At 45.8% G+C, this 27,010-nt stretch overlaps 1 protein-coding gene and 1 long non-coding RNA gene across 3 annotated transcripts; both read left to right on the top strand.

The window, feature by feature from the left end:
• The first annotated feature begins 3,102 nt into the window (after window positions 1-3,102).
• Window positions 3,103-10,758, top strand: LOC136351686 (uncharacterized). Its single transcript, XM_066303947.1, has 3 exons — window positions 3,103-3,204; window positions 9,016-9,318; window positions 9,970-10,758. The coding sequence occupies exons 1-3, from the start codon at window positions 3,103-3,105 to the stop codon at window positions 10,756-10,758; spliced, it is 1,194 nt and encodes a 397-aa protein (XP_066160044.1).
• Window positions 10,759-18,770: 8,012 nt separating this feature from the next.
• On the top strand, window positions 18,771-22,234 carry LOC107277824 (uncharacterized). 2 transcript variants are annotated; one of them, XR_010735279.1, is made up of 3 exons: window positions 18,771-20,630; window positions 20,733-21,728; window positions 21,839-22,234. It is a non-coding gene; the product is annotated as an uncharacterized lncRNA (long non-coding RNA). The 2 variants fall into 2 exon arrangements; XR_003238480.2 differs by lacking the exon at window positions 21,839-22,234 and having other exon boundaries at window positions 20,733-21,732.
• The last annotated feature ends 4,776 nt before the right edge of the window (window positions 22,235-27,010 follow it).

Genomic DNA, 27,010 nt, shown 5'->3' with positions numbered 1-27,010 from the left:
GTAGTCGAGATGTCATGGCACAGGGCCGGTGTCCTGCTGCTAGGGGCTCAGTCCTGCCTGCCTGTCCCGGGGGTCCCGGCCGTAGGTGGGATTGGGTCGGTACTCTTGTCTATGGCTAGGATGGGTTGGAAACTATGTCACGTCTTCCGTCTGTATACCGTGGTGGTATGTGGCACGTGGTTACACGTGAGGGAGATGTGTCTTGTGGGTAAAGATGTACACCTCTGATCAGAGTATAATCTATTCGAATAGCCGCGCCCTCGGTTATGGGCAAGCCGAGCAATGTACCCAAGTTAGTGTTTTAATTCTTAAAACCTGCTTAACAACTAAAATGTGGAATGGTTGGCCTGGGTTGGCTTGGGACGAGCTGGGACCCAGGGTCGGGTTGCCAGTTCGGTCTGAATCATCGTAGGCCTTGGGTTAAGGCAGGTTCGTGTGGGTTCACGGCCTTGATAAATAATATTGTTTAGTTCTAGAATCGCGTTTACAAAATAGCTTTGAGCAACTAATGTCTTTAAATGCTGTTTACTGCAACTCTAACCCTTTATAGTATAACTCCTTTGTACTCCCTTGCATTTATTCTGCACTTGTGGGTGTGTCTTGTTGAGTACGGTGGTTGTACTCAGTCTTGCTCAATTTTTCCCAAACCCAGAAGAGGAGTTCCTGGAGGATGAAGGCTTTGGTGTCTAGCTCGTGCCTGCCGTCAAGTGCCTGTGGTCGTCGCCCTAGTCTTCCGCTGTTTCTCGTTTGTCTTTGTGTGTGCTGGGCCTTCGCTGCCCATGTAATAAATTAACTATTTACGCTTCCGCTTGTTAAACTCTGAATTGTATCAACTTTTGGTGTACCTTGCCTCCTGGGACAAGGATTAATGCACGCACGTAAGGAACGCCCGTTGGGTTATTTCCGGTCGTGACAGTAGCTCCTTACATCGAGGAGCACTTGGCTCTAGTTCGCGCCAGGAACATCGGTAAGTCCGATGCATGGATTACACGGCATCACATTGATACTTTCCCCACGTGGCTACGACAACATCTCATGGGTAACGAGTCGATCAACCAACAACTTGCCTTCCTGGCGAGGGGACCGTCTAGGTCGATCGCGACATTCCAGGGATATGAGATCAATGGGTACACATTCTACACGAGAGCCCAAGACATGATGAGCACGAACCAAAACAGCGCTGTTTGTGTCGATGCCATGGGACATGATGGAACAACTGGCACGTATTACGGTGCCATCGAGAACATATGGGAACTTGACTATGGTCCTCTCAAGGTCCCTCTGTTCCGGTGCCAATGGGTTAGGCTGACTGGTGGAGGCGTAATGATTGATGACAGTGGGATGACAACGGTTGACCTTAACAAGGTTGGATACTCGGACGAACCTTTTGTCCTTGCCAACGATGTAACGCAAGTCTTTTTCATGAAGGACATGTCTAGCAAAGGAAAGAAGGGCAGAGGGCCTGACGAGCCTAAGCGTCACGTGGTTCTCCTAGGCAAAAGAAAAATCGTCAGAGTTGAGGACAAGACTGACGAGAATTACGATCAGTTGGATGGGCAACCCCCTTTCACGGTGATGATTGACCCTAGCATCCTCCTATCAAATGAAGACACCCCTTACTCACGTAGCGATCACAAGGAGGGAACAATAGTGAGGAGAAAGTACGTGCGGTCAACCGTCACCGCCGATGTATTGCCGTAATTATTGTGTACACGATGTAAACTATTTTCGATGTATTGATTATCCATATAAATCAATTGATGTATGGCATATGTTAATTACGCACGATTATTAGAGGTTTTAACAAGTTTAAATCATGTATATGCTAGTTATATGCGAAACTTACAATTTTTAAAAGTTTTAAATCACGCAGATGGCAATTTCATATGTTAATTAGAGTTTTTAACATTTAATTTACTATCATTCATATGCTAATTATAATTGACTAGAGAATTTTTAAAAGTTTCAAATCATGCATGTGGCATTTACATATGTTAATTATAGTTTTTCATAATTTAATTTACTATCATTCATATGCTAATTATATATGACTATTCGAATTTTTAAAATTTTTAAATCATGCATGTGGCATTTACATATGTTAATTAGAGTTTTTAACAATTAATTTAATATAATTCCTATGCTAAGTATATATGATGATTACAATTTTTATTAATTTTAAATCATGCCGTATGTATATATATATGTTAATTAGAGTTTTTACCAATTTAATAATATCATTCATATGCTAAGTATATATGATTATTAGAATTTTTATTAATTTTAAATCATATATTTGCTTATTACGTTTTATCCACTTAATTTATTACAGACAACAATAATTTTTCGAAGTAATAGTCATTAATCTTTGTACTTTAAATAATTGTAATGCATTATCTTCTATTTTAGAAACACATATGTAATGGAAAATATTATACAGTGCGCTTATCAGTAGTCCCAGTTCTTAACCCTAACCGGGTTTAAAAAGAATTTGGAAATAGCGGGAAAAGATCTTTAGTCCCGGTTGAGGAGAACAACCGGGAGTAAAGATATCTTTACTCCCAGTTGTTGAGAACAACCAGGAGTAAAGATCTTTTCTTTAGTCCCGGTTGTTCTCAACAACCGGGAGTAAAGATATCTTTACTCCCGGTTGTTCTCATCAACCGGGACTAAAGATCTAGGGCTATATATATTCCCGATGCGCGCCCTCGTCTTATCCACCAGCACTTAGAAGTTTTTGCCCGATCGATCTCTCTCGGCTTCTCCTTCGCCGCCACTGCCTAGGGCATCCCCGTGCCGACGCCGCCGCCGTATCTCACAGTCGTCTCGCGCTCGAGATCGTCGCCGCCGCGTCCGCCTCCTCCGCCGCCGCCGCATCTCTAGGGTGAGAGCCGCCGCGCGCCGCCTCCCTCTCGATCTCTCTCTCCGATCTCGATCTCTCTCTCTCCCTCTCGGTTGTCGCCGGCCGCCGAGTTTCAGACGCCGACGCCGACCTCATCACGACACGACGCCGCGCCACGAGACGCCATGACACTGCACGCCGCCGTCGCACCACGCCGATGCTGCGCGCGGCGCCACGCCAGCGCTCCACGCGCTGGCCCGATGCCGCGCGCGGCGCCACGCCGCCGCCGCGCCGCCCCGCCGCCGTCCCGCTGCCGCCACACCGAGAACGTGAACGAGCGAACGAATGTGAACGAGAACAAGGTGAATGAACGTGAACGAGAACGAGCGAACGAACGTGAATGAGCCAACGAACATGAATGAGAACGAGCGAACGAACGTGAACGAGAACAAGGTGAATGAACGTGAACGAGAACGAGGATTACGAACGTGAACGAGCCAACGAACGTGAATGAGAACGAGCGAACGAACATGAACGAGAACAAGGTGAATGAACGTGAACGAGAACGTTGTCGGACGAACGTGAACGAGCCAACGAACGTGAACGTGAAATGCAATTATAGGCAGGTTAATGAACGTGAACGAACAAACGTAGGTGAATGAAACGTGACCTTAACGAGAACGCGAACGTGAACGATATCGTGAACGAAACGTGAATGTCAAATGCAATATATGTTACTTCGCGTTTATCCTAATACATCTTTTTGTATCTTGCAGAAAAGACGTTGTCGGAGTCGTCCCTCAAGCCGGAGTGGTAGAGCTAGCCCTCGAAGGAATTCGCCCAGGCAAGTGACGTAATTATATATATATGATTGTTATATTTGTAATGCAATTAAGATTATTAGATTTGTAATTAGACTTAATTAGCATATAAGATTGTGTAGTGTTCTAATATACGACAGTTACACTTAGAATACATGACTATTTGAGTTTTAGTATAAGATTATTGGAGTTTTAATATAAGATTATTATATTTGTAATTAGACTTAGTATATAATTATTGACTAGCTAGGGTCCTATAATATACGTCACCTAGACTTAGCATATATATCACTATTTGAGTTTTAGTATAAGATTATTAGATTTGTAATTAGACTTAGCATGTAAAATTGTGTAGGGTTCTAATATACGACAGTTACACTTAGCATACATGGCTATTTTTGTCTTAGCATAGAAGATTATTTGAGTTTTAATATAAGATTATTATATTTGTAATTAGACTTAGTATATAATTATTGACTAGCTAGGGTCCTATAATATACGTCACCTAGACTTAGCATATATCACTATTTGAGTTTTAGTATAAGATTATTAGATTTGTAATTAGACTTAGCATGTAAGATTGTGTAGGGTTCTAATATACGACAGTTACACTTAGCATACATAGCTATTTTTGTCTTAGCATATAAGATTATTTGAGTTTTAATATAAGATTATTATATTTGTAATTAGACTTAGTATATAATTATTGACTAGCTAGGGTCCTATAATATACGTCACCTAGACTTAGCATATATCACTATTTGAGTTTTAGTATAAGATTATTAGATTTGTAATTAGACTTAGCTTCTAAGATTGTGTAGGGTTCTAATATACGACAGTTACACTTAGCATACATGACTGTTCGTTTAGTCTTAGCATATAAGATTATTTGAGTTTTAATATAAGATTGTTAAAACATAAATGTCTCATGACTTAGCAGATGTTTCCTGTATGAACAGATGGCTGATCGCGATGAGGAACAGATATTGTACGATACAATCGAGGAGGGAAGCAGCCAGTACTGGAACGAAGAAGAGGGAAACGAGGATCCAAACCAGTATTTGAACGAGGAAGGGAACGTGGAGAGGGATGCGGAGGGGAACCAAGAGGGGCACGTGGAAAGGGATGTGGAGGGGAACCAGGAGGAGGATGCTAGTGGAAGTCAACCCTCCGTTGGATAGAAGAGGGCACGCGGGCAACGAGGTGCCGCGAAGAAGCTTGAGGGTCAGCACATCATAACGGAAGTGGAAGAAGATGGACGACCTAGTGCCCCGGCAGAAGCCGCCAAGAACTATGTACGTCACAGCGGTTGGGTTGTGCGGGATAACGTGCCTGTCAGTACGGTGTACTGGCGAAGAACAAGGGCACGCGGAGATCATGAGAGCTTTGTCCCAGATTCGGAGAAAGAGATGCTGTGGACCACAATGCTCGAGACATTCACCCTTCCCGCGGGTACAGAGGACAAAGTGAAAAGGTGGACTCTGAAGAAAATGGCAGAACAGTTTCAGAGCTTCAAGGGAGAGCTGTACAAGAAATATATCCTGAAAGGGCAGACACCGAACTTCGACACATTCCCAAAGCTAAGGGATCACTGGGACGAGTTCGTTGCATATAAGACAGGTGAACAAGGGCAGGCGATGATGGAAAGAAACAAAGAAAATGCCGCCAAGAAGAAGTACCATCACCACTTGGGGTCAGGCGGCTATAGCGTCGTGATGCCGAAGTGGGAGGAGATGGAGGCTAGCTTGCTTGAGAGGGGTATCGAACCGGCCATCGCTAATTGGCCGGAACGATCGAAGTTCTGGTACTATGCTCACGGTAGAACGCTCAACCCAGCTGATGGCTCACTGGTCTTCGGCGATCAGATACGAGAGGCTGCGCGTCGACTAACAGACGCAGTGGAAGCCTCTTCTCAGGGCACGTTCCGACCGGACAGAGAGAGGGACGAGCTATCACTCGCCCTGCAGACTCCAGAGCATCCAGAACGAACACGAGGGAAAGGGGTGATTCCTTGGAAGATTGGGTTCAAGGAGGACATCCACACGTACAAGAGTCGGATGAGGAGCAAGAGAGATACCGAGGCGAAGATTGCAGATCTTGAGTTCAGGGTATCAAGCTACGAGCTCAGCATGCAAGAGGAGGTGGCAAGGAAGGTTGATGAACGCATGGCCGCACATTGGTCCAATGATCCCCAGCCGACCATTCCTCCTGCAATGGTGAGCCCGTCAGGAAACCGTAGCAGCTGCGCCTCAACGGGGCAGGTAGGATTACAGAGCATGGACGCCATGCAAACCCAGGACGAATCCACCTGCCCCGTTGATGACATCATTCAGCGGACACCATGTGAGCTGCATATTCCTTTCAAGAACTTATCAATAAAGGTAAGCTCGTAGTTTATATATTTTAGATTTGCCCATTCTGCTAGTTGCTGCTTATATATGTTGATTACTAATAAATAACCTCTCACCACATGAAGGTGGCGTCGGGCATGGCCATCCCAACGGACCCTTCAGGTACTTACCACTGCAGGCCAATTCCAGCAGGATACTCCAAGGTCGAAGTTGAGTTGGTCGAAGGCGCGTACGAGGACCTCGAGCTGGATTACCCTGGAGGAGACGGTGAGACGCATCTACGAGACACAAGCCATGCCATTATTCTATGGTGCAGGCGGTACATCATCCTCCCTGGGCAACAAGCGGCGTCTCGTGCACCATCTCCTCCGGCTCCGCCATCTCCTCCTCAGGATCCTGCACCGTCTCTTCCTCAGGATTCTGCACCGTCTCCTCCTCATGCTCCAGCACCGTCTCCACCTCAGGCTCCTGCACCGACTTCTCCTCGGTCTCCTACACCGACTCCTCCGCAAGCTCCTCTTCCGGCACCTTCAAAGTCAAGGGCTCCCCAAGCTCCACCGCCTGCCCACAGAAGGGCAACGAAGAAGGCGAAAATTGACGCCGCCAAGAACAAGGACCCGGGGTACGATTGCACGCAAGAGGAGCTTGACGCTTACGTGGCATCAGAAGTCAAGAGACAATTCAAGCCTCGAAGTCTAGAAAAGAAGATTCCTATAGACCCGAGTGTCATGAACTTCTTCAGGGGTATGTCTGCACCTGCCAAGGAGGCCATTAAGCTATCGGACTATGAGCGAACGCTGAAGAAAGCATCTTCTGGAAAGTCCAAACCAGTCCCTCAGCTTGGAGAGCAACCAAACTAGGAGATCGAGCCGTTGGTGACCGGTAAAGAAATGACGATAGAAGAATTTATTACTGACACCGGTCTAACTACGGATCAATTGCTAGGAGTCGCACCAATCGAAAAGGCGGAAGTGAAATACATGTACGAACTCGGTAAACCGCTTGTCAAGCCTGAGCTGCTGCAGTCCCTACCCACACAAATGTACAAGTTCCATCAGCTGTACATGGAGATGAGCGCCACCGGTAGAGAGATGATCGGAGCGAGGATCAGGGACACGGACTTCTTGCAAGGAGATGACATTCTCTGGATCAATTTCAAGGGAATCTACGAACTATACCAGCTAGACGCCCTCGACGTCTCTATTATGAGTTGCTGGATTTTGTAAGTATATCGTTCAGTTAGATTTCTTACTACGTCTCCTTTAATTAATTAGGTCCTTGTATATAAGTAGACTATAGAAAATAATATACTCCCTTTTATCGTTGTAGAATGGAGATTCAAAGGGCCCGACGGCGGGGGGTTTTCGATACTGGATTCATCGACCCTCGGAAAGTAAACGTCGTAATGCTCGACCAATATCCGCAAGCCACAGAGGACAATCTCGTCCATCTCCTGAAGGCGCAGCATTACAAGACGTTCATACTGTGGCCGTACAACACAGAGTTAGTTTAATTTTACTGTCTTCCTATACCAAATTTCATTCCCGTACGAACTTGCTAAGTGTTTCATATGTAATGCATCCCACGCACATTGTAGATTCCACTGGGTGTTTTTACTCTTTGACCTGTCGGCTTGCACCGTCAACGTATATGACTCAATGGATAAAAAAGAGTCTACGTTTGACAAGGTTTTCGAACTTATAGACAGGTACTGTCATAAGTTCCTATGTTAATTAAGAATCTTGTTATAGTTAATTGCTACTATGAATCATAGCTTTAAACTCCATGTAGGGTTTGGTATCGGTTCCGTCATTTGGTCCGCGGCAAATGGAGAGAAAGACTTAGGCGGAAGTTCAAATTTCCTGTGAGTACACATGCTCTACATTTATATTTCTCCGATTCAAATACATACAGGTGTATATTAATTAGATCTCTCGTTGTTTGTCATTTATTTGTAGTGCGCAAAGCAAAAGAAGGGAACTAACTTGTGCGGCTATTACGTGTGCGAGTATTGCCACTGCCTTGCAGACCAAATCATCACCACAAGAGAGCTCGATGTACGTACAAATAAATTCAAAATTTCATTACGTATCGATTTCTTGTTTAATTACTAATCAATTTCATACATTCATATAGTTTATTCGCATGAGGGATAACCTGACCACACACAAGGAATTTATCGCGGCGGTTCAAGAACAACTCATGGGATTCATCAACGAACAAATCCTTGATCCCAAGGGTGAATTCTACTACGACGGAAACACAATTCATAGGTCCTTAGCTTCTGAGCTAGCGACTACTACTACGTCGAAATCGTAGCTAGCTAGGACATATAATGGATTGTAATTAATACATGACTACATATGTTTCTATATGCATGTGTACACATATTCTATAATGTAAATATATTTTGGTCATATATATATATATATATATATATATATATGCATTTGCATAACATATATATGTATACATATATATTATGCATGTACATATGTATTGAAACTTATATAAATATAATATAATATATATATGCATATATTATATATGCATATATGTACTGAAACATATATATGCATGGTTTTTATATATATATAAACCATGCAGCAACAGGGCCATGCAAAAAAAAAAAGGTCAGCTCGATCTTTAGTCCCGGTTGGTAACACCAACTGGGATGGCTGAGCCATCTTTAGTCCCGGTTATTTCACCCAGGACTAAAAATAGCGATCTTTAGTCCCGAATTGGTAGTCCCGGTTTGGAAACCGGGACTAAAGGGGGGTTACGAACCGGGACTACAAAGGGTTTGTCTACCAGTGTGAGGCACTAACCCCAGCGGGAAAAATGTACCTACCCTCTAGGCCGTATACAGGTGAACGGATGTTTGCCTTTGGACATTGCTGATTTTTCCGCCGATGCCCTTGCGCAGCCTGCCAAAAAGGATGGCTGACACCGTCCAAGACTAGCTTTGTGGTGATTTCTTTGATGGATCTGTGTGTTGCAGCTTCTTGTCATGGATCCGAACCGCTCAAGTGGGTACTACGATTTCTTGAATGATCCCGATCTGGCGCACCCGTTTGGTCAAGCCTCCACCCAAGGCGATTTCTCTCATCCGCACAACGACTTCCCCTACGCTCATGCTCAGTTCCCCCTCTTCTCTACCCAGCCACCACCAGCAGCAGCCGGCAATGGTGGCCCGACAGCGGCCTCCAGATGTGGGGTGAGGCAACGTGTGCAGGCAAATCCAGGCAGCCAAGACGATGGGAAGGCGAGGATGTACTACACTCGTGATGAGGACCTACGCCTGGTAAGCATCTTTTATCACAATCCAAATATTTGATGCCCAGATCTGAAGTAGTTGCAAAAAAAACTTGATTTGGATGGAGCATGAACAGAGCTGAAACATGTAGAAATTTGTGTGCTTGTTGTATGTAGAAATTTGTGTGCTTGTTGGTTTTTGTATGAGACTGATTGATATAGTTTGGGATGCATAGAAAAAAATCTAGTTTTGCAAACTGATGAGAAGCAGTAGTATCCATGTGTAGGAAATTTTGCTTCTTTATGGGTGGTATATATGGTAGTGTGATTTATGTACATGTGTTTGCCTACATAACATTGACCTGTTCACAGAGAAGAAGCAGTAACCTTTGTGATGCATGCACAATGTATGTCTATATGTTTTGTTGAATTTATGATGAGTCATAGTTAAAATATGTTGGCATAAATGAAAAGGTTGTGGTAGCTAGAAATAATTTGCTCCTTGATGTGCCTTTGGATTTATTTTAGTTATGTTCTTGCAGCCAAGAATATGTGTGTATAGTAAGGTTACTGATTATTGGTGAAATTTCCAATTTTTGGCAGAAACTAGAACATGTATTGGTCATAATGTTTGCTGATGTTATTACCAATGAGTATTATGCATTTGTTGGGTATTTGTTGAGCATTTGATGGTATGTAGGTCAGTGCTTGGCTTGAGAACTCAACAGATCCAATCGAGGGGAATGCAAGGAAGGGTGACACATACTGGAGGCAGGTTGCAGATACCTACAATGCAACCACAGAAGATGACAGGAAAAGGGACCCCAAGCACCTCAAGGGCCATTGGCACAAACACACAAGGAAGGTTTCAGCATTCAATGGGATCTATGTGCAGCTGAGGGATAACTACCAAAGTGGCCGGTCTGAAGAAATGCTAATGGACCAAGCTATGGAGCTGTACCAGAGTAGGGAGGGTCACCCCTTTACACTAGGCTACTGGTGGAAGGCCGTGCGTGATTCCCCCAAGTGGAATGCTCACATTTGTCTGCTGGGTCATGGTCCAAGGAAGATCAGGGCTGAGTTCGATGTGAATGCACCACCGGTTGAGGAGCAGCCGGCTCAGGTGAGGCCTGCGGGTATCAAGAGGGCAAAGAAGGGCAGGCAATCAGACTACTCAGCTGAGTTGGCAGAGCTCATCAAGCATCTGTGCAAAGCCCACGCTAGCCAACAAGAAGAAACAGCTTCCATGAAGGATTTCCAGCAGAAGCTCTCTGGGGAGAAGGTTGAGGCAGCCACCCTGAATCTGCAGGCTGCTAAGGAGAAGACCAAGGCCAAGCTGATTGACCAACAGACCAAGATGCTCGACAAGTTCACCCAGATGATTTCTGTTGACACTAGCTCCATGGAGCCATGGGCCAGGGAGGCACATATCAAGGCATGCACACTCATGTCTGACCAGCTCTGGGGCAAGGGGGCAACTCTTGAGTGATTCGTAAGTTAATGCATTGCCCTCACATGAAGTCTTTGCAATTGTTTTCTCATTGAAGCTCAATTTATTGTTTGCTGCAGGGTAGTACCAGCCTCAAAACTTTTTTGGAGTGCTATGGCACATTTTTGGATGCTTCAAGTACAATCATGTGAAGGAGTTATTACTTGTAGATGGGGGGAGTTACAAAAAAACATGTGAGAGTTAGATGAAACTGTGATCTGGGAGATCTCATACATGTAATAGGTCGATCTTCCATTACTTGCTGCTATTTATTTTCTGCTACTGATGTAATAGATATCTAGTCACTTGATGGCCTGATGGCACTTGCTGTTTTAAATCATGTTGTCCTGCACCTACTGTTAGTACTATTGCTGTAATTGAGCATTCAGACCAAGCTTGGTTCTTGGCATTATATATTTGGTCCTGCACCTACTGTTAGTGCTTGGTTGCCATATGATGTGCTGGGATTGAACTGTGTTTTGGATTGGTAGCCATATCCAATTTCTGGGATTGATCTGTGTTTTGGATTGGTATACTTGTGCTGCGATTGATCTGTGAAGTGATTTGGTAACTTGTTCTGTGATTGACATGTGCATTGGAAAGGTATACTTGTGCTGGGATTGATCTGTGCAGTCATTTGTCTGGTCTCCCATTCGGCACTTTTGTCAACTTGATTTGACAAGGTACTACTCTTGTCACCTTGTCTCTTTACCATTGCTGTTCATATGTCTTATGCACATGAATTGAATGATTTGTGTAGCTTTCTTATTCATGAAGCAATTTTGCCAGCCCTTATTTTCATTACTTATTTATTTGTGTGAGAACCCGGTCAACTTATATCCACTTATCTTACTTTCAAATCTTGCAAATCCTTATGTCCACTTATATTGCATTTGTTTAGCAATGTCTGAGAGTTCCGAAGAAATTAGCTCAAGTGACAATGAGGTTGACCCGACTGAAATTTATACTATGGAAGATTATCTGCAACGGCAACAGGCATGGAATGCCGCTGCCGCACAACTGGCCAGCCATCTTCTGCACACTCTTGGTCCATCCAGTTCTCAGCAACCCCGCAGGCGTAGAAGATATTGCCGAAGAGACAGAATTGGTGGTCATGCTCGTATTATGGCGGACTATTTCTGTGAGAACCCGGTCTATAGTGACCGTGACTTCCGGAGGCGGTTCCGGATGCGTCGCCCTCTGTTCCTTCGGATTCTCAATGCTCTTGGTGAATGGTCTGAGTATTTCACGCAACGGGTGGATGGAATTGGTCAGCTAGGACTTTCACCTATTCAGAAGTGTACCGCGGTGAATCGCATGTTAGCGTACGCTGCATCGGCTGACCAGGTTGATGAGTATTGTCGTATTGGTGGTTCGACCGCTCTTGAGTCTCTAAAGTTATTTTGTCAAGGAGTCATTGAAATATTTGGACCGGAGTACTTGCACCAACCAAATGTAGATGACACTGGGAGACTGCTGCAGATCCATGGTTCGAGGGGTTTCCCGGGTATGCTCGGTAGTATCGACTGTATGCACTGGAAGTGGAAAAATTGTCCTAACGGATGGAAAGGGATGTACACTCGGGGAGAAACGGATGGAAAGGGATGTACACTCGGGGAGATTACGGAACTGCTACAATCATTTTGGAGGCGGTCGCATCTCACGACCGGTGGATTTGGCACGCATATTTCGGTGTAGCCGGGTCGAACAACGATATCAATGTTATCAACCAATCACCGGTTTTCACAGACTTGCTGTGGGGTAGGGCTCCTAGGGTTAATTTCATGGTGAATGGTCACTGGTATGATAAAGGCTATTATCTTGCCGATGGTATCTATCCCGAGTGGGCCACATTAGTGAAGTCCATCAAGCTACCACAGAGTCCAAAACAACGGCTATTTGCAAATGCACAAGAATCGCAAAGAAAAGACGTGGAATGTGCGTTTGGAATATTGAAGGCTAGGTTCAAAATCATTGCAGTCCCATGTCAGCTTTGGAAGTTAGATGAAATTGGTATGATCATGAGGGCATGTATAATCATGCATAACATGATTATTGAAGATGAGAGGGGAATGGATGTGCATGATTTGAATGATGACCCTGGGGAATTTGAAATGCAAGCTCCTGAATACACCAACAGCGTGCCACGCGCATTTGCTCAAGTGGTCACTACAGATTGTGAGGTGCACGATCGTGCTGTGCACAACAGCCTGAAAAAGGACTTGATGGAGCACATATGGGCCAACCATAGGGCTAGTACCAGTGCCAATTAGGCTAATTGAAGCAATGAATAAAATGAGTACTAGGGAAATAAGGTCTATTAGACCCGTATTAGTAGGTTAGCAATAAGGTCAGCAATTAGGTTAGCGATTCTCAGTAGCAATAAAGGTCCACTAGGTCAGTAGATGTGACTTGCAACAATAAGGTCAGCATGACCATTGTGTAATTTGAAGAATAAGGTCTACATGACCATTGTGACTTGCAAAAATAAGGTCAATGTAAATAAATAATTTCTTGACCACATGTACACTTCACTTCCCTTGCAAGTTTGCACTTCATCATCCCTAATTTAGCACATCGTCCATTAGAGCAACAACCCAAAACATCCATTTGAACAAACATCAACCAACTTCAGTGCATTCGGCCAACTTCAGTGCATTCATTACATCTAGTTAATATATAAGGTTCCACAACTTGCATGCATAAAATAAGTTGCCATCCTACACTCACAGTGGCATATGTACAACAAAAGTCCTAGGAAATTCATTGAACTACTTGCTTCTGTCCCTGGTCAGCCAAAACCCATGCATCACATAACACTTTAGCATCCATAGCCTCAACAACAAACTAAACTAAACATCAAACAACAACCCCTAAACTGCTCAATGCATTGCAATAATCACAACCCCCATTGCAGTATGAGCCGCCGCCGGATGTGCCGTCGCCGGATGAGCCGCCGCCGGATGTCTCGAAGCCAGATCCGCTCCAATGGCCGGCGACGGATGCAGCTGATGTGGCCGACGGCGACCTGGGAGGAGAAGGGGACCGATGGCTCTTACTCGCGCGGACTCCGAGCAAACCGACTCGCCTGGCGACAGCCATCGAGCTCGCCGCGCCGCCACCCATCTTGTTCGCCATCGCCACCCTCCCTGGGCGGGGAGCTTCGTCGACCTCCCTCTTCGGCTTCAAGAACCCGCTGCAGAGCTCCATCGACAAGAAATGGCGGGTGGAGAAAGGAGGAGGCGAAGAGGAGTTTGGGGAAGGAAATGCGATAGAGGAGTGGAGGGGAGGAAGAAGGCCAAATGGGACGGATAGGCCGATGGCGGTCGGTGGGCTGTGGAAAACACAGGGGTATAGGAGGAAATACATACATAGGGATACCTGTGTTGGAGCACCCCATTGTGGGCTGTAGTAGCTCCATTGAGTACCTTTAGATTTTGAAGATCCTAGCTCCCAGTTTCCCCCATTGCAAGATGAGTGTCCTATTGAGTGGCTATAGTTAGTGAGGACACCCATAGAGTGTCTTTGATTGCTGATGCCCTAAAAAAACATTGTGCCTGGCAACCCAAAAGGTGGGGCCATATTTTCCTGCACGCTTGGCACCATACCTTACAACAAAAACTTGTTGATTGTATCATTTCATATTATAGTGGTTATACTAATAATATCTATGGTGAACATTATGCATGTTATATCACTATATTCATGAAATATTTTATATGATGCTAATTTTATAGTTGTTGATAACATAATATTAAATAAATTAATGGTCAAAGTATATAATTGAAGACCGTGTAAAAATATTATAGGTCTTATAATTTGGAACAGATGGAGTATGTGTTATTAGAACAATTATAAAATTTTATTTCTTATCATATATGTTATATTTATATTAGAACATCTCTAAAATTTTATCTGTTATCATTACATGTTGTATTTTGATTTTGTATAGAACTCTACGGGCTTGTATTTTATATACTACTCTTAGACCATGTTTTAAACAATAACTCCGAATCACAACTTTTTCTTTTTTTAGCGCGTTTCACAAACCGCTAAATTGTGTTTTTTTCATATAAAAGTTTATTTATAACGTCAAATGAATCAATTTCAAAATTATAAATTAATACTCAATTAATCATGTGTTTATTACTCGCTCCGATTTCCTTGCCGCATAATAGCTCTGTCGTCCACTAGCAGCATCAACGAAACACAACCTTAGATTCTATATACTTATATTTCATATACAACTCTTAACTTTTATTTTTATAGATATAATTATATTTTGTATGTAACTATACCAATCAATCTATATATGTATATTTTGAACCCACTATGATTTAGCAGTTATGATATTTTTTTCTTTCAATTAATGTAAAATCTGACCGATAATGCATTGCTGCATCATACTCAGGTGGTGTTTGGATCCAGGGACTTAACTTTAGTCCCTGTCTTTAGACACTAATTTAGAGTATTAAATATAGACTACTTACAAAACTAATTACATAAATGAAAGCTAATTCACGAGACAAATTTTTTAAGCCAAATTAATCCATAATTAGAGAATGTTTACTGTAGCATCACATAGGCTAATCATGGATTAGTTAGTCTCAATAGATTCGTCTCGCGAATTAGTCCAAGATTATGGATGGGTTTTATTAATAGTCTACGTTTAATATTTATAATTAATATTCAAATATCCGATGTGATAGGGACTTAAAAGTTTTAAAAGTTTTATAGTCTCATCTAAACAGGGCCTCATACATACATTACAGTGTTGACATTGTCGCTGCTCAGATTCCATGTGACCGAACGCTTTCCGTGTACGTGTACTAGTGGGCGTGAAGCAGTCGAGCAGTGGAAGCCACTTTCACTGCGCCATGTCTGACACCGTCTGTCTTGGTGAGTGCCCTAGCATGCTGTAGCTCTGTCAAAGCCAGTGATAGCAGGAAAGGGCATTATGGATTTTTATTATGTCCGTACGTAGAGAATATGTCCTGTTTTGGTGCTAACCATATCGACACTCCAGCTAACAAATCAAGCCGCTCCCCTCACATAATAATGCATGCGCGAATCTCAGCGTGGTCGGACTTGTTTCAATTCCTGATTTAATGTAATTCACCACAATATTACTATTACATCTTACACATGCAGTAAGCCAGTAATACTATATTGGTGGGAGGAAACCAGTTTTCTTGAGAAGAGGGAGGAAGAACGGTTTCTTGAAGAGAGGAGTACGTAGATGCATTTTGAAGTTTAAGCCTCTACATGCAGTAACACTATAGCATCATGGTGTGAACGATTTTAAAAAATAATATATATATTATGAGATATTGTTTTTCAAAGATTGGCACTTTGAACTTTAACCCTCCACATACAGAAACAGAATGTGTACCTTGCAGTAACAGGGGCATATACATGTAGTAACATGGTTTTTACCAAATGTATAAAATTATTCAAAACGCTCCTACATCAATCAGACATCGCTCAAAGCCACCTACAGACTTTACATATAGCCCACCTATTCGATCTTCATCTCGTCAAAATGACATAGTAAAACTACAATTGTCGTGCAGTAACATAACTACTTGAAAGTGGTAACATGCACATATCGTACATATCGTGTAGTAACACTTCTACTTTTGTTAGTATGTGAGGCTTTACCCAGCAATACTAGTCACTTGGCTGTAATAAGAACCTATATATTTGTAGTAATCGGACGCGCTACTATATTTCATGATGTATGAGAAGACAAGTTTTTACTAAGAAAACTCTATCACAACAGAGAAATAGCATATTGGTTAGTGCCATGTGGTAATTTGAGTTGAAGGTCTTGAGTTCTATTCCCATTGAAGGCAAATTTTTGGGGAGGGGTGGAGGTGGGATCGAGAGAAAAAAAAGGGGAGAGGAGGAGCGAGCGCTCCAGGGGTGTAGAATAGTCTTTATATATATATATATAACCATGCAGTAATAGGGCCATGCAAATAAAAAAAAAGGTAGATTGATCTTTAGTCCAACCCAACCAAAAGGGGAGAGGAGGAGCGAGCGCTCCAGGGGTGTAGAATAGTCTTTATATATATATATATATATATATATATATATATATATAACCATGCAGTAATAGGGCCATGCAAATAAAAAAAAAGGTAGATTGATCTTTAGTCCAACCCAACCAGACTAAAGATCGATCTTTACTCCTGCTTATTTCATCCGAGACTAAGGCCCTGTTTAGATGGGACTAAAACTTTTAAGTCCCTATCACATCGGATGTTTGAAAATTAATTATAAATATTAAACGTAGACTATTAATAAAACCCATCCATAATCTTGGACTAATTTGCGAGACGAATCTAATGAGCCTAATTAATCCATGATTAGCCTATGTGATGCTACAGTAAACATTCTCTAATTATAGATTAATTAGGCTTAAAAAATTTGTCTCGTGAATTAGCTTTTATTTATGTAATTAGTTTTGTAAGTAGTCTATATTTAATACTCTAAATTAGTGTCTAAAGACAGGGACTAAAGTTAAGTCCCTGGAAGTAAACACCACCTAAAGATAGCGACCTTTAGTCCCGGATTCGTAGTGGTTATGAACCAGGACTAAAAAGCACTTCTCCACCAATGCCACGTTTTACCATCCCAACCACTTTTCCAATCCCTTTCTCCCCAAAGCACGGAAGAGGAACCACTTAGATCCAGTAGCTTAGCAGCGGCAACGGCGGCACTTGCGCCCGTGGGAGGAGCCACCAGAGCAAGAGGAGGTGCGCGTGTACCAGTGGGAAAAGGCCATGACGGTGGTAGCAACTTGCGTACGGTACTCTAGCGGCATCAGCTCCTTGCAGGTGCTCTCGTCCCCTTCCCTATGGTAGCATCATGCTACTAGCATGCAACTATATTGGTGAGAGACAAGAGAGTTCACAATGAGAGATATGGAAAATTGGTTTTTTATTCCATATGGCCAATCGTTTGCTACAAGGTAGCTCATCTAAAAGACCTATGTAAGAAGAACCTCTTCCACATATATATATATATATAAGCACTGTTTGGGAGGCTTAAGACCCCTTATTTCCATATTATAGATGCTCTTATATTTACAATATAAATACCCTATCCACGTTTTAAATTTGCACATCTCACGTTGTAATTATTCCGAGGACATGTGAAATAAGATGATAGCATATATCGCTAGCTTCAGGACTCAAGTGCATAAGAACATCGATTTTGCTATACATTTATTCACAACCTTTTCTTGTAAAAATTGAGTAAAGTGCATTGGCGGTCCTTAAACTTGTAGGGTTGTGTCATATAGGTCCCTAAACTATCAAAACGCATATCCAGGTCCTAAAACTTGTCAAAGTGTATCATTTAAGTCCCAAATCGACACATCCCCTCTATGATCCTACGTGGCGCTGATGTGGCATGCCACATAGACGTGACGTGTCATTTTCTTTTTTTTCTTCTTTTATTTTTATTTTTCATTTTCTTCTCATTCTTCTTTTTTTTTCTGCTCGGGTCACATAGAAAGGAGACGAAAGGGGAAAAAAGAGAAGAAAAAAGGAAAAGGAAAAAAATTAAATGGGTTCCATTTGTCAGTCAAAATGATGCCACATCATGTCCATGTGGCATGCCACATCAACGCCACGTAGGATGCTGAAGGGGTTGTGGTGATTTGGGACCTATATGACACACTATGACAAGTTCTAGAACTTGGATATGCATTTTAAGAGTTTAGGGACCTAGATGACACACCCCTACAAGTTTAAGGGCCATCAGTACACTTTACTCGTAAAAATTTATCAAACTAGTAAACCGCAAGTATACTAATTAAACCATCAATACTCACCATCAGCCAGCTATTTGTCCTCCACGCGTCGTGAGTCTCGTGACATGTCCCAGCCATCCATGTAATGGCGACAACGGACGGAGCCACACTTCTCGCCTCTTCCTAGTCGGACCTATCCGCCCAGGCTCCATGGTATCGGTCTTATTCTCTTTTCCTCGCTTTCTCCGCCATCCCTCTTTTTCTCGCGCGCTGCTTGTCTCCGCTGAGCTCATCTCGCTGCCCTCCTCACCCATCGCCCCTGTCACGCCTTCACTGCCGAGTCCACCGCCTTGGCCACGCTCGCGGTCACGGTCGCGCTCGCCTCGAGGGCCGCCGCGCCAAGGCGGGATGCGGTCATCGCGCAGACTCCACCGCACCGTCGGCCATGGAGATAAAGGCTGCTGCCACCGGCAACAAGGCGGTAGAGGAGCACCTTGTGGATTTTCTTTTTGTCATCTCCATCTAGGTAGAGGAGCGGGTGAGGTGAAGCGAGGATTTCTTTGATTGGAGTGGTTTGATTGAGGATTACTGAAGAACACATGTGTCTTTCTTGGGTAAGGGAAGGATGGGGATGGTTGATTTGGAGGGAGTTTCTTGGATCGGTTTGGGATTGGGGGAGAGTCGCTGCTGGATCGGTTTCTCTTCTTCCCCCACAGCCACGAGATAGCTAGAAGAAAATGATAGGTCAATGCAGTCTTTTCTTCTCGAATGCCTTGGCAGCGAGAGGATGTCCTTGAAAATTTGTGGTTGTTTTACGGTGATCTTTCCCTCTGTTGTGCTTTTCTGATTCACTAGCTTTGATTTTGGTTCTTGCCTTGTGGTGTGGTGTATCCGATTTGGTTCATTTGTTGTATTGAAAACCTCCTGGTCTGGGCTGGAGGCTCAGGATTTATCGATTTATCGGAGGCGGGAGGCCCAGCACCACGCCGTGTGTTTTTCCACCGCGGGGCGACCGAGACGGATTACACGAATACACAAGGAAGTCACACGCGTAGATTTTTATCGGATAACAGGAGACGGACGATTTTCTTACTGGAAGCCTTGCGCATTTTTTAATTTGGGATAGATATAAATGTAGTATTTTTCATTTTAATTAGCATTAAACTACAACGTAACGTGTTGTAACTTTTTCATAATTTTAAACCGTTAGTTTTACTTTAAGATTCATATACTTTAAGATTCATATAAATGGGGGAGGAAAAAAAATCACAACAAACATATGGGTGAGAGGATCCAGTTCCGCGGCCTCCGCTCGGTGAAAACAACGTGCTACCGCGGGTTTTCTGAAAAATACATATAACCATGTTAGTTACAATGTAAGTGGGCTAGTGTTCGTCTGAACTGTTCGCTGCTTTTGGGTTAGGCCGGTCAAGCGCGAACCGCGCACTCGATCACCATTTCATCTTCCGAAAAAGTACACCGAAGGTCCCTCAACTTATCATCGAATTACAAAACCATTCCTCAACCGCAAAACCAGATATATAACATCCCTTAACTTACAAAACCGTTCATTTTGCATCCTTCGGTGGTTTTAATCCCGGTTTTGTCCTATATGGCGAGTGAGTCAGCATGGGACCCATGTGGGTTCCACATGTCAGGACACCACATCATCAGCTCTCTCTTTCCCCTTCTCTCCCTTCCCCCCAAATCGGCCAGTGGTGGGGAGGAGGTCGCCGGGACGAGGAGGTCGGACGGCCGGCCGGTGATGCGGCGGTGGCGGCGACACGGGAGAAGGGAAGGGAGGCAGTGGCGGGAGCACGGGGGAGATCGAGCGTCGACGTACGACGCCGTCGTCGCGAGGAAGAAGGAGGCAGGGGGAAACGGGCGGCAGCGGGCGGACGAGCCGGATGGTGAATCGGCAGCGGTCGCGTGGGGATGGCGAGGGGCGGGTGGCGGACTTGTGCTCCTCCTCCCGCTCGTTTTGTTCCTCTCGGCCCTCCTGCTCCCGGCCATTGCCCTGTCCCGCTCGCGCCGCTTACCACCGTGCTCCGGGTGTCGATCCACTGCGAGGGGTGCAAGAAGGTCAAGGAAGTGCTCCAGAACATCGAAGGTGTGCATAGTTTTTGCTGGTTTGATCACTTGGTATCTGTAATGATTAATGGCGTCGTGATTTGATTTCTTGGTGTTTGACTGGTCTTCCGATGATGAGCAGGCCTGTAAAAGGTGGCGAGCGATGCGGCGCAGCACAAGGTGACAGCGGCGAGCGATGCGGCAACAATGCGCTCATCAGGTGGCTTCTCATGTCAGGGAAGCACACCACGGTGTGGCCGTCTCCACCGATCGCCGCGGTGAAAAAAACCCGACGAGGTCCATGGAGCGTGTCGTCGTACTACCCGCCGCTGCCGCAGATTTCGCCTGTAGCATATCCGCCGCTCAGCCACTTCCTCCGGTGTCATCCCGCTGTAGCCCTGCCTCCTCGACGGCTAGCCCAACCTCATCGTCCCGCCCCCACGCATGCCTTCTCCCAGCGGCGCCGATGAGCCCCAATCTACCGCATCGTCGTCTTCCGTCGAGGAAGGCGGAAGCCACGGCCGCCGACGACTCCTACCAGCGCCGGAGCAGCGGAAGCGGAGGCCGAGAGTTCGGATGGGAGGAGGCCGACTAAGGACGACAGGATTCATCGCCGCGTGCTCTCGAGCATGAGCTGAGGCCGGGGGAGACCGGAGGCCGCCGCCGGCGCCTCTTCACCGTCCTCCCACCGCCCACCGCCGTAGTCGTCCCAACCCGCCCTCCCGTCTTCCCCGAGGCCCGTCGTCCCGCGCTCAGCCCCATCACGCCGCTCGTGGCCGACCCCTTCAACTGGTCACCGGCATCGGCGTCACCGAAGGAGGCCGTGGCCATAGCACAGAGAAGGGAAGAGTGAGAGAGAGAGGAGGAAGGGAGAGAGATGACGTGGCATACGTAGGATAAAACCGGGATCAAAACCATCGAAGAATCTATTGTGACCGATTTTAATTAGTTAAGAAACACCGAATATCTGGTTTTGTGGTTGGGGATGATTTTGTAACTCGATGACAAGTTGAGGGACCTTGGATGTACTTTTTCCTTTCATCTTTCCACCATGGTGCTGTACTGCTGTGCATCAATCGGCGGCGGCCGACGGGCCGGGGCGCTGCCATGTCAACACGCCTCTCCTCGGTTTTTCCTGGTTCCGCTCCTTGCTTCATTCTCTCCCGCTGCTAACGATCTCTTCTTTCCATCAATTTTCTACCTTTTTCTTTTTCCTTTTTTGCCTGATTTCTCCATCGTCCTGTACAGATTGGGATCAGATGGGGACATGTCAGATAAAACTGCAGGCATTACGAGTGTCCTAAGAGGAACCAAGATTTGGGATCAGATTATAAGGGAGACTCTTTGGAGCTTCATACATGGAATCACCTAGCTTACAACTTCAAGTATTTCTTTAAGTTCAACTTTAGAGCATTGCAATCTCCTCGGCCTTTTTTATGGCTTTGGAAGACTAAGTGTGTGATGATGATCAAAATTTTTATTGGGTTAATTGGATCTATACCATTAAAAATATGCTGGTTTAAAAATATGCCATTACTATTTGTGTATTTCTAACGATGCCACTGCTATTTAGTTGTATTCTCGGTGATGCCACTTGTCAACGGGTGATACCCGTAAACCGGATATAGAGGGTATTGGGGTACGTTGGTACAAGGATCTACGTAATACGACATCAAGCAAACAGAAAACGAGGATTATACTGGTTCAGGCCCCTTGATAGATAATAGCCCTAATCCAGTTGATATAGGATTATATGATGGAAAGGGAACGATAGAACTCGATGAAACCGACGGGATTGTAATCGAGTTGGTTCGACTAAATCTCCCGGCGATTCGGCTCCTGCAGGCTCCGACTTCGTAGGCTGTGGGGGTGTGTTGGCTCCGAGATTCGATGCCTTAGGTCCTCTCAGGGGTCCCTTTTATATCGCAGGTCAGGCTGTTTCCAAGTAGAACTCGGAGACATCGGACCCTACACGATACATTGACGACCCAGTCTTGTCCGAGTAGGATTCTTTCCATCTGTAAACTCCGTGAAGGATTTCCTTAGTTATACAGAGAATGTCCATATACGCGCGGGGATGCCATATCGATATGTGACGTATATCGAAGGGTAAAGGGTATACCTAACCCGTAACCCTGACAGTAGCCCCCGACTTCTACTTAAATGAACTCGTGTAACCAATCGCGACTTCTGGTGTCGAGGCTGTTGTCGTTCTCGGTGTGAGAACCGTGGAGACAGGACATAGCTGAGAACACCATGTGAAGCCCAACGGTCATGAGTGAATTTAAATTGAAGTCCGAAAGACTGCCGCGCGTAACGGACCCAGAAATTTCCGGCGGTCATCTCTCTCCTTTCCTTGGAATTCGCACCGTCGGAAGTGTGTTTATTTAAGAGAGTTTTGGGGATCCATTTTGAAGTCCGCCTGTTGTGAAGAAACCCTCCAACCTCCAAGCGCTTCTCGTCTTTTCCGCTCCCGCAAAACCCTAGCTCATCAATCTCAGTCCTTTCTCCGGTAATCTCCGGTCAGCGATGGATCTCGGCAAGTCCTCCTCCACCAGCGCGTCGCTGAAGAAGCTACAGGAGGATGGCGCCCTTCCCGGTCGTGGGACCATGGAGAGAGAAGCAGGAGGTACTGAACCCCAGCCTGTCCTAGGTCGCATGGTTGCGATCGAGGACTACATTCTCTGCGGTTTTCTCCCTCCGCCTTCTGAATTTCTTCTCTTGGTTTTGAACTTATACGGCCTTTCTTTACTCCATTTGAACCCCAATTCTATTGCCTTCCTCGGTATTTTTTTGCATCTTTGTGAGGCCTATATTGGGGTAGAGCCTTTTCTTGATCTCTTTCGCTTCTACTACGAGTTGCGTTGGATGGAGTCCAACAGGGTATCTGGATGCGTTGGATTCCGACTTCGGGATGGCCTGAAGTCGCGTTATATCCCCATCCAGTGCCCTTCCTCTCGTAGCAAATGGCGGACGAGGTGGTTCTATCTTCAGATAGAAAATTCGGATCCTGTCTTCGTTGTTCCTGAGGAACAACCAGACAAGATTTCGTCTTGGACCGCAAAGTCCACCTTGACCCCTTCCCTTCAGTCCTTTATCGATGTTATCGATGATCTCCGAGTACGAGGTTTGTCGGGGTATGAAGTCGCTGCTGACTTCATCGGTAGACGGATCCAGCCGCTCCAGGCTCGAGCCCATCCAGCCTTTGACTATTCTGGACCAGAGGACACGACCCGGGTTTCTCCTCGGGGTATCTTTTGTCACGTCCTGATAAATTCATCCCGAAATAAAAATCATTCTCTAAAAGGAATAATAGAATTAATTAAAATTCGAAAAGAAATTGGCAAACACTAAAATACGTACAAGAAAAAAATCAAATGTGGCCCGGAGAATTTTTGTTAAATTCTCCTTGGTCTAAAAGGAGCCCTCAAATTTTAGTGGAATTTTCAGAGCACAAATAATAATTGAGAAGAAATAAACAAAGTTAAAATGATTTTATAAAAAGAAAAGCCCTAAAAGTCTTCTTTTCCCCCCTTCCCTTCTTGGGCCGGCTCGGCCCACCTCGCTCTTTCCCTCTCTCTCCTAACCGCGGCCCACTCGGCCTCTCCCCGCGCGCGCGCCGCTGACAGGCGGGCCCGCCCGCCACCCTCGCTGACGGGCGGGGCCCACCTGTCATCCCTGTCCTCGCGCCGCGCCCGCCGCCCGCCCGTGCCCTAGCGCCGCCGCCGCCGCGGATTCCGCCGCATCCCGCCGTCCCCGCGCGCCATAAAGAGGGGGAAATCACTCCCCGTGATTCCCTCCCTCTTTCCCCCCTCTTTTCCCTCTCTCTCTCCCTCGGATTCGTCCGGATTCATTCCCGCAAAGTTCGCCGGCGCATCAATGACGGCCGAGATCTCCGCGCCCGTTTCCTCGCTCTCCGGCCGCGCTCTTCCCCTCCCGACGCTATATAATTGTTCCCCGTGCCTCTCTCCTCCGTTTCCGCCGCTCGCCGCTCGCTCTCCTCGTCGGATTCGTGCTCGTGCCGTCGTCCTCTCTCTCCGCCGTCGCCGCCGAGCTTCGGTTCGCCGCCGTCGTCGCCCCGGACCTCCTCCCGTCTCGGCGTCACCTCCATCGGCCTCGCCGCGTCCTCGTCGACCTCGTCCGCGCCTCCGTTTCGCCCGCCGACCGTCGGAGCGCCGTCGTCCTCGTCGTCCCGAACCGCGCCGCCGCCTTCCTCCGCTTCGGCCGTCGTTCCCGTCGTCGCCGTCGACCCGGGGTGAGCCGAAGACCGCCCCTTTCGCTTCCCCCTTCCCTCCCCTCTCTCGGCCGCCGCTCCGCCGCGCCGGTGGTCGCCGGCGGTGACCATCGGGGCGCGGGTGCGCCGCCTCCCGTCGGCCGTGCCAGCGAGGCCGCCTTCGGGCGCGCCCCGCGGCTGCCAGGTGGGGCCCGGCCGTCAGCCGCCCGCGCCCGCGGGTGCGGCTGACGCGTGGGACCCACGGCGCCGGCCCGCGCCAGCCGCGTGCACCCGGTCCACCGTGGACCGAGAGGCTGACGCGTGGGCCCCACTCCCGTGGACCCGGTCCGCGCGCCCTCTCTCCCGGCTGACGCAATAAATGAGTTTTTAATTAAAATTTAAATGAAGAAATTCGCAAATATCCATTTAAAGAGCATATAAACTTCAAATGGCCATATCTTGGCCATTTGAACTCGGAATTGGACCGTTCAAGTCTCTAATTTTTCCTTAAGAAGTAAAGAACCCATTTTTGTGCTTTGTTTCTGCTTGTTGTATGGAGTTTATTAGAGTAAAAGCCTTTTCTTTTCCGTTGGTCGTGTAGACGCTGCAGCTTCGGAAGATCCGTTCTTCGTGGAAGTTGAAGCCGACGTTTGGGAAAGCGAGCAAGGCAAGTCACATCATCCTTGAGCATATTGAATCCCAGTTTACAAAATTATTTTTAATTTAAATTAATGCATTATCGCTTTATTTAAATTCCCGCGTTATCACTGTTTTATTTAGCCATGCCTATTTACCTTTGTTATGACCTTATTATTATTGCTATTGTTATTATTTCCTTGTTCACCCTAGGATAAACAAAACCCCAACTAGTGAGTATTCTATTCATGGTTCCACTAGTAAGAATTTAGGTAGATGCTTCGCTGATTAATTAGGCAACATTAGGTGATTTTATAACTCTAGACTTTGGGAATTCTCATATCACTTGGACACTGTGGAATGGTTGGCTTGTGATGGAATTGAACACACACCTCCCCCCTCTATTCAAAACTCCCAAAATGGTTTTAGGCTGGGCTCGAGGTGCAGGGTTTTGCTAGTAGCACCTCGGCCACTATAAGGACCGGTCTTCGGGCCTCTGTTGCAAAGCACTACCGTACTAACCACATGTCTAATGGGTAAGGCTTAACTCGGTGCTCAGGCTAGTCCTGAACAAAAGGACACGGATAGAGATGGATGAAGTCGTTGCGACGATGGATATCTCTGAGGCAAATGAAGGCTACGCGAGCTGCGGCTCGGTAATCGAGATGTCTAGGCAAATGAAGACTACACGGGTCGGTGCCCGTTAGTCGAGATGCCATGGCACTGGACTAGTACGCGGGAGGTCTCACCCCTATGTGTGTGGCGCACCCGGTCTAGATCTTGTTGCTAGGGGCTCAACCCTGGCCTGCCTGTCCCGGGATACCGGCCGTAGGCAGGGTTGGGTCGGTACTTTTGTTCACGGCTAGGATGGGTGAAGGGTTATGTCACATGTTTACGACGGGTTCCAAGGCCATGGAATGCGGAGTAAAGATGTGTCTTGTGGGTAAAGATGTACACCTCTGATCAGAGTAAATCTATTCGAATAGCCGAGCCCTCGGATATGGGCAAGCCTAGCAATGTACCCAAGTTAGTGGTTTAATTCTTAAAATTTGCTTAACAACTAAAATGTGGAAAGGTTGGCCTGGGTTGGCTTGGGACGAGCTGGGACCCAGGTCGGGTTGCCAGTTCGGTCTGACTCATCGTAGGCCTTGGGTTAAGGCAGGTTCGTGTGGGTCCACGGCCTTGATTAATAATATTGTGTAGCTCTAGGATCGTCTTTATAAAATAGCTTTGGGCAACTAAGTGACTTTTAAATGCTGTTTACTGCAAAACCTAACCCCTATTATTATCCCCTTGTACCCCCCTTGCATTAATCATGCATCTGTCGGTGTGGCTTGCTGAGTACTGTGGTTGTACTCATTCTTGCTCAATCTTTTCCCCCCCTTCAGTAAGAGAAGCTTTGGAGAAGATGTCTTAGGTGGAGTCCTGGCTTATACCCCAGTTGAGCGCCTGTGAAGATGGAGCCGTAGGCCCGCTAGTCCGCTGCTGTTTATTTTTGATTGTCAGGCCTGAAGCGCCTTTGTAATAATGTAAATATTATCGATATAATAAAGATGTGCCTTTTGTATCAT

Source organism: Oryza sativa, chromosome 9 (assembly GCF_034140825.1).
Source record: "Oryza sativa Japonica Group chromosome 9, ASM3414082v1".
Taxonomy (NCBI): Eukaryota; Viridiplantae; Streptophyta; class Magnoliopsida; order Poales; family Poaceae; genus Oryza; species Oryza sativa.
Note: the sequence above shows the minus strand (reverse complement) of the source record. Positions and strands in the feature narration are given on the sequence as shown.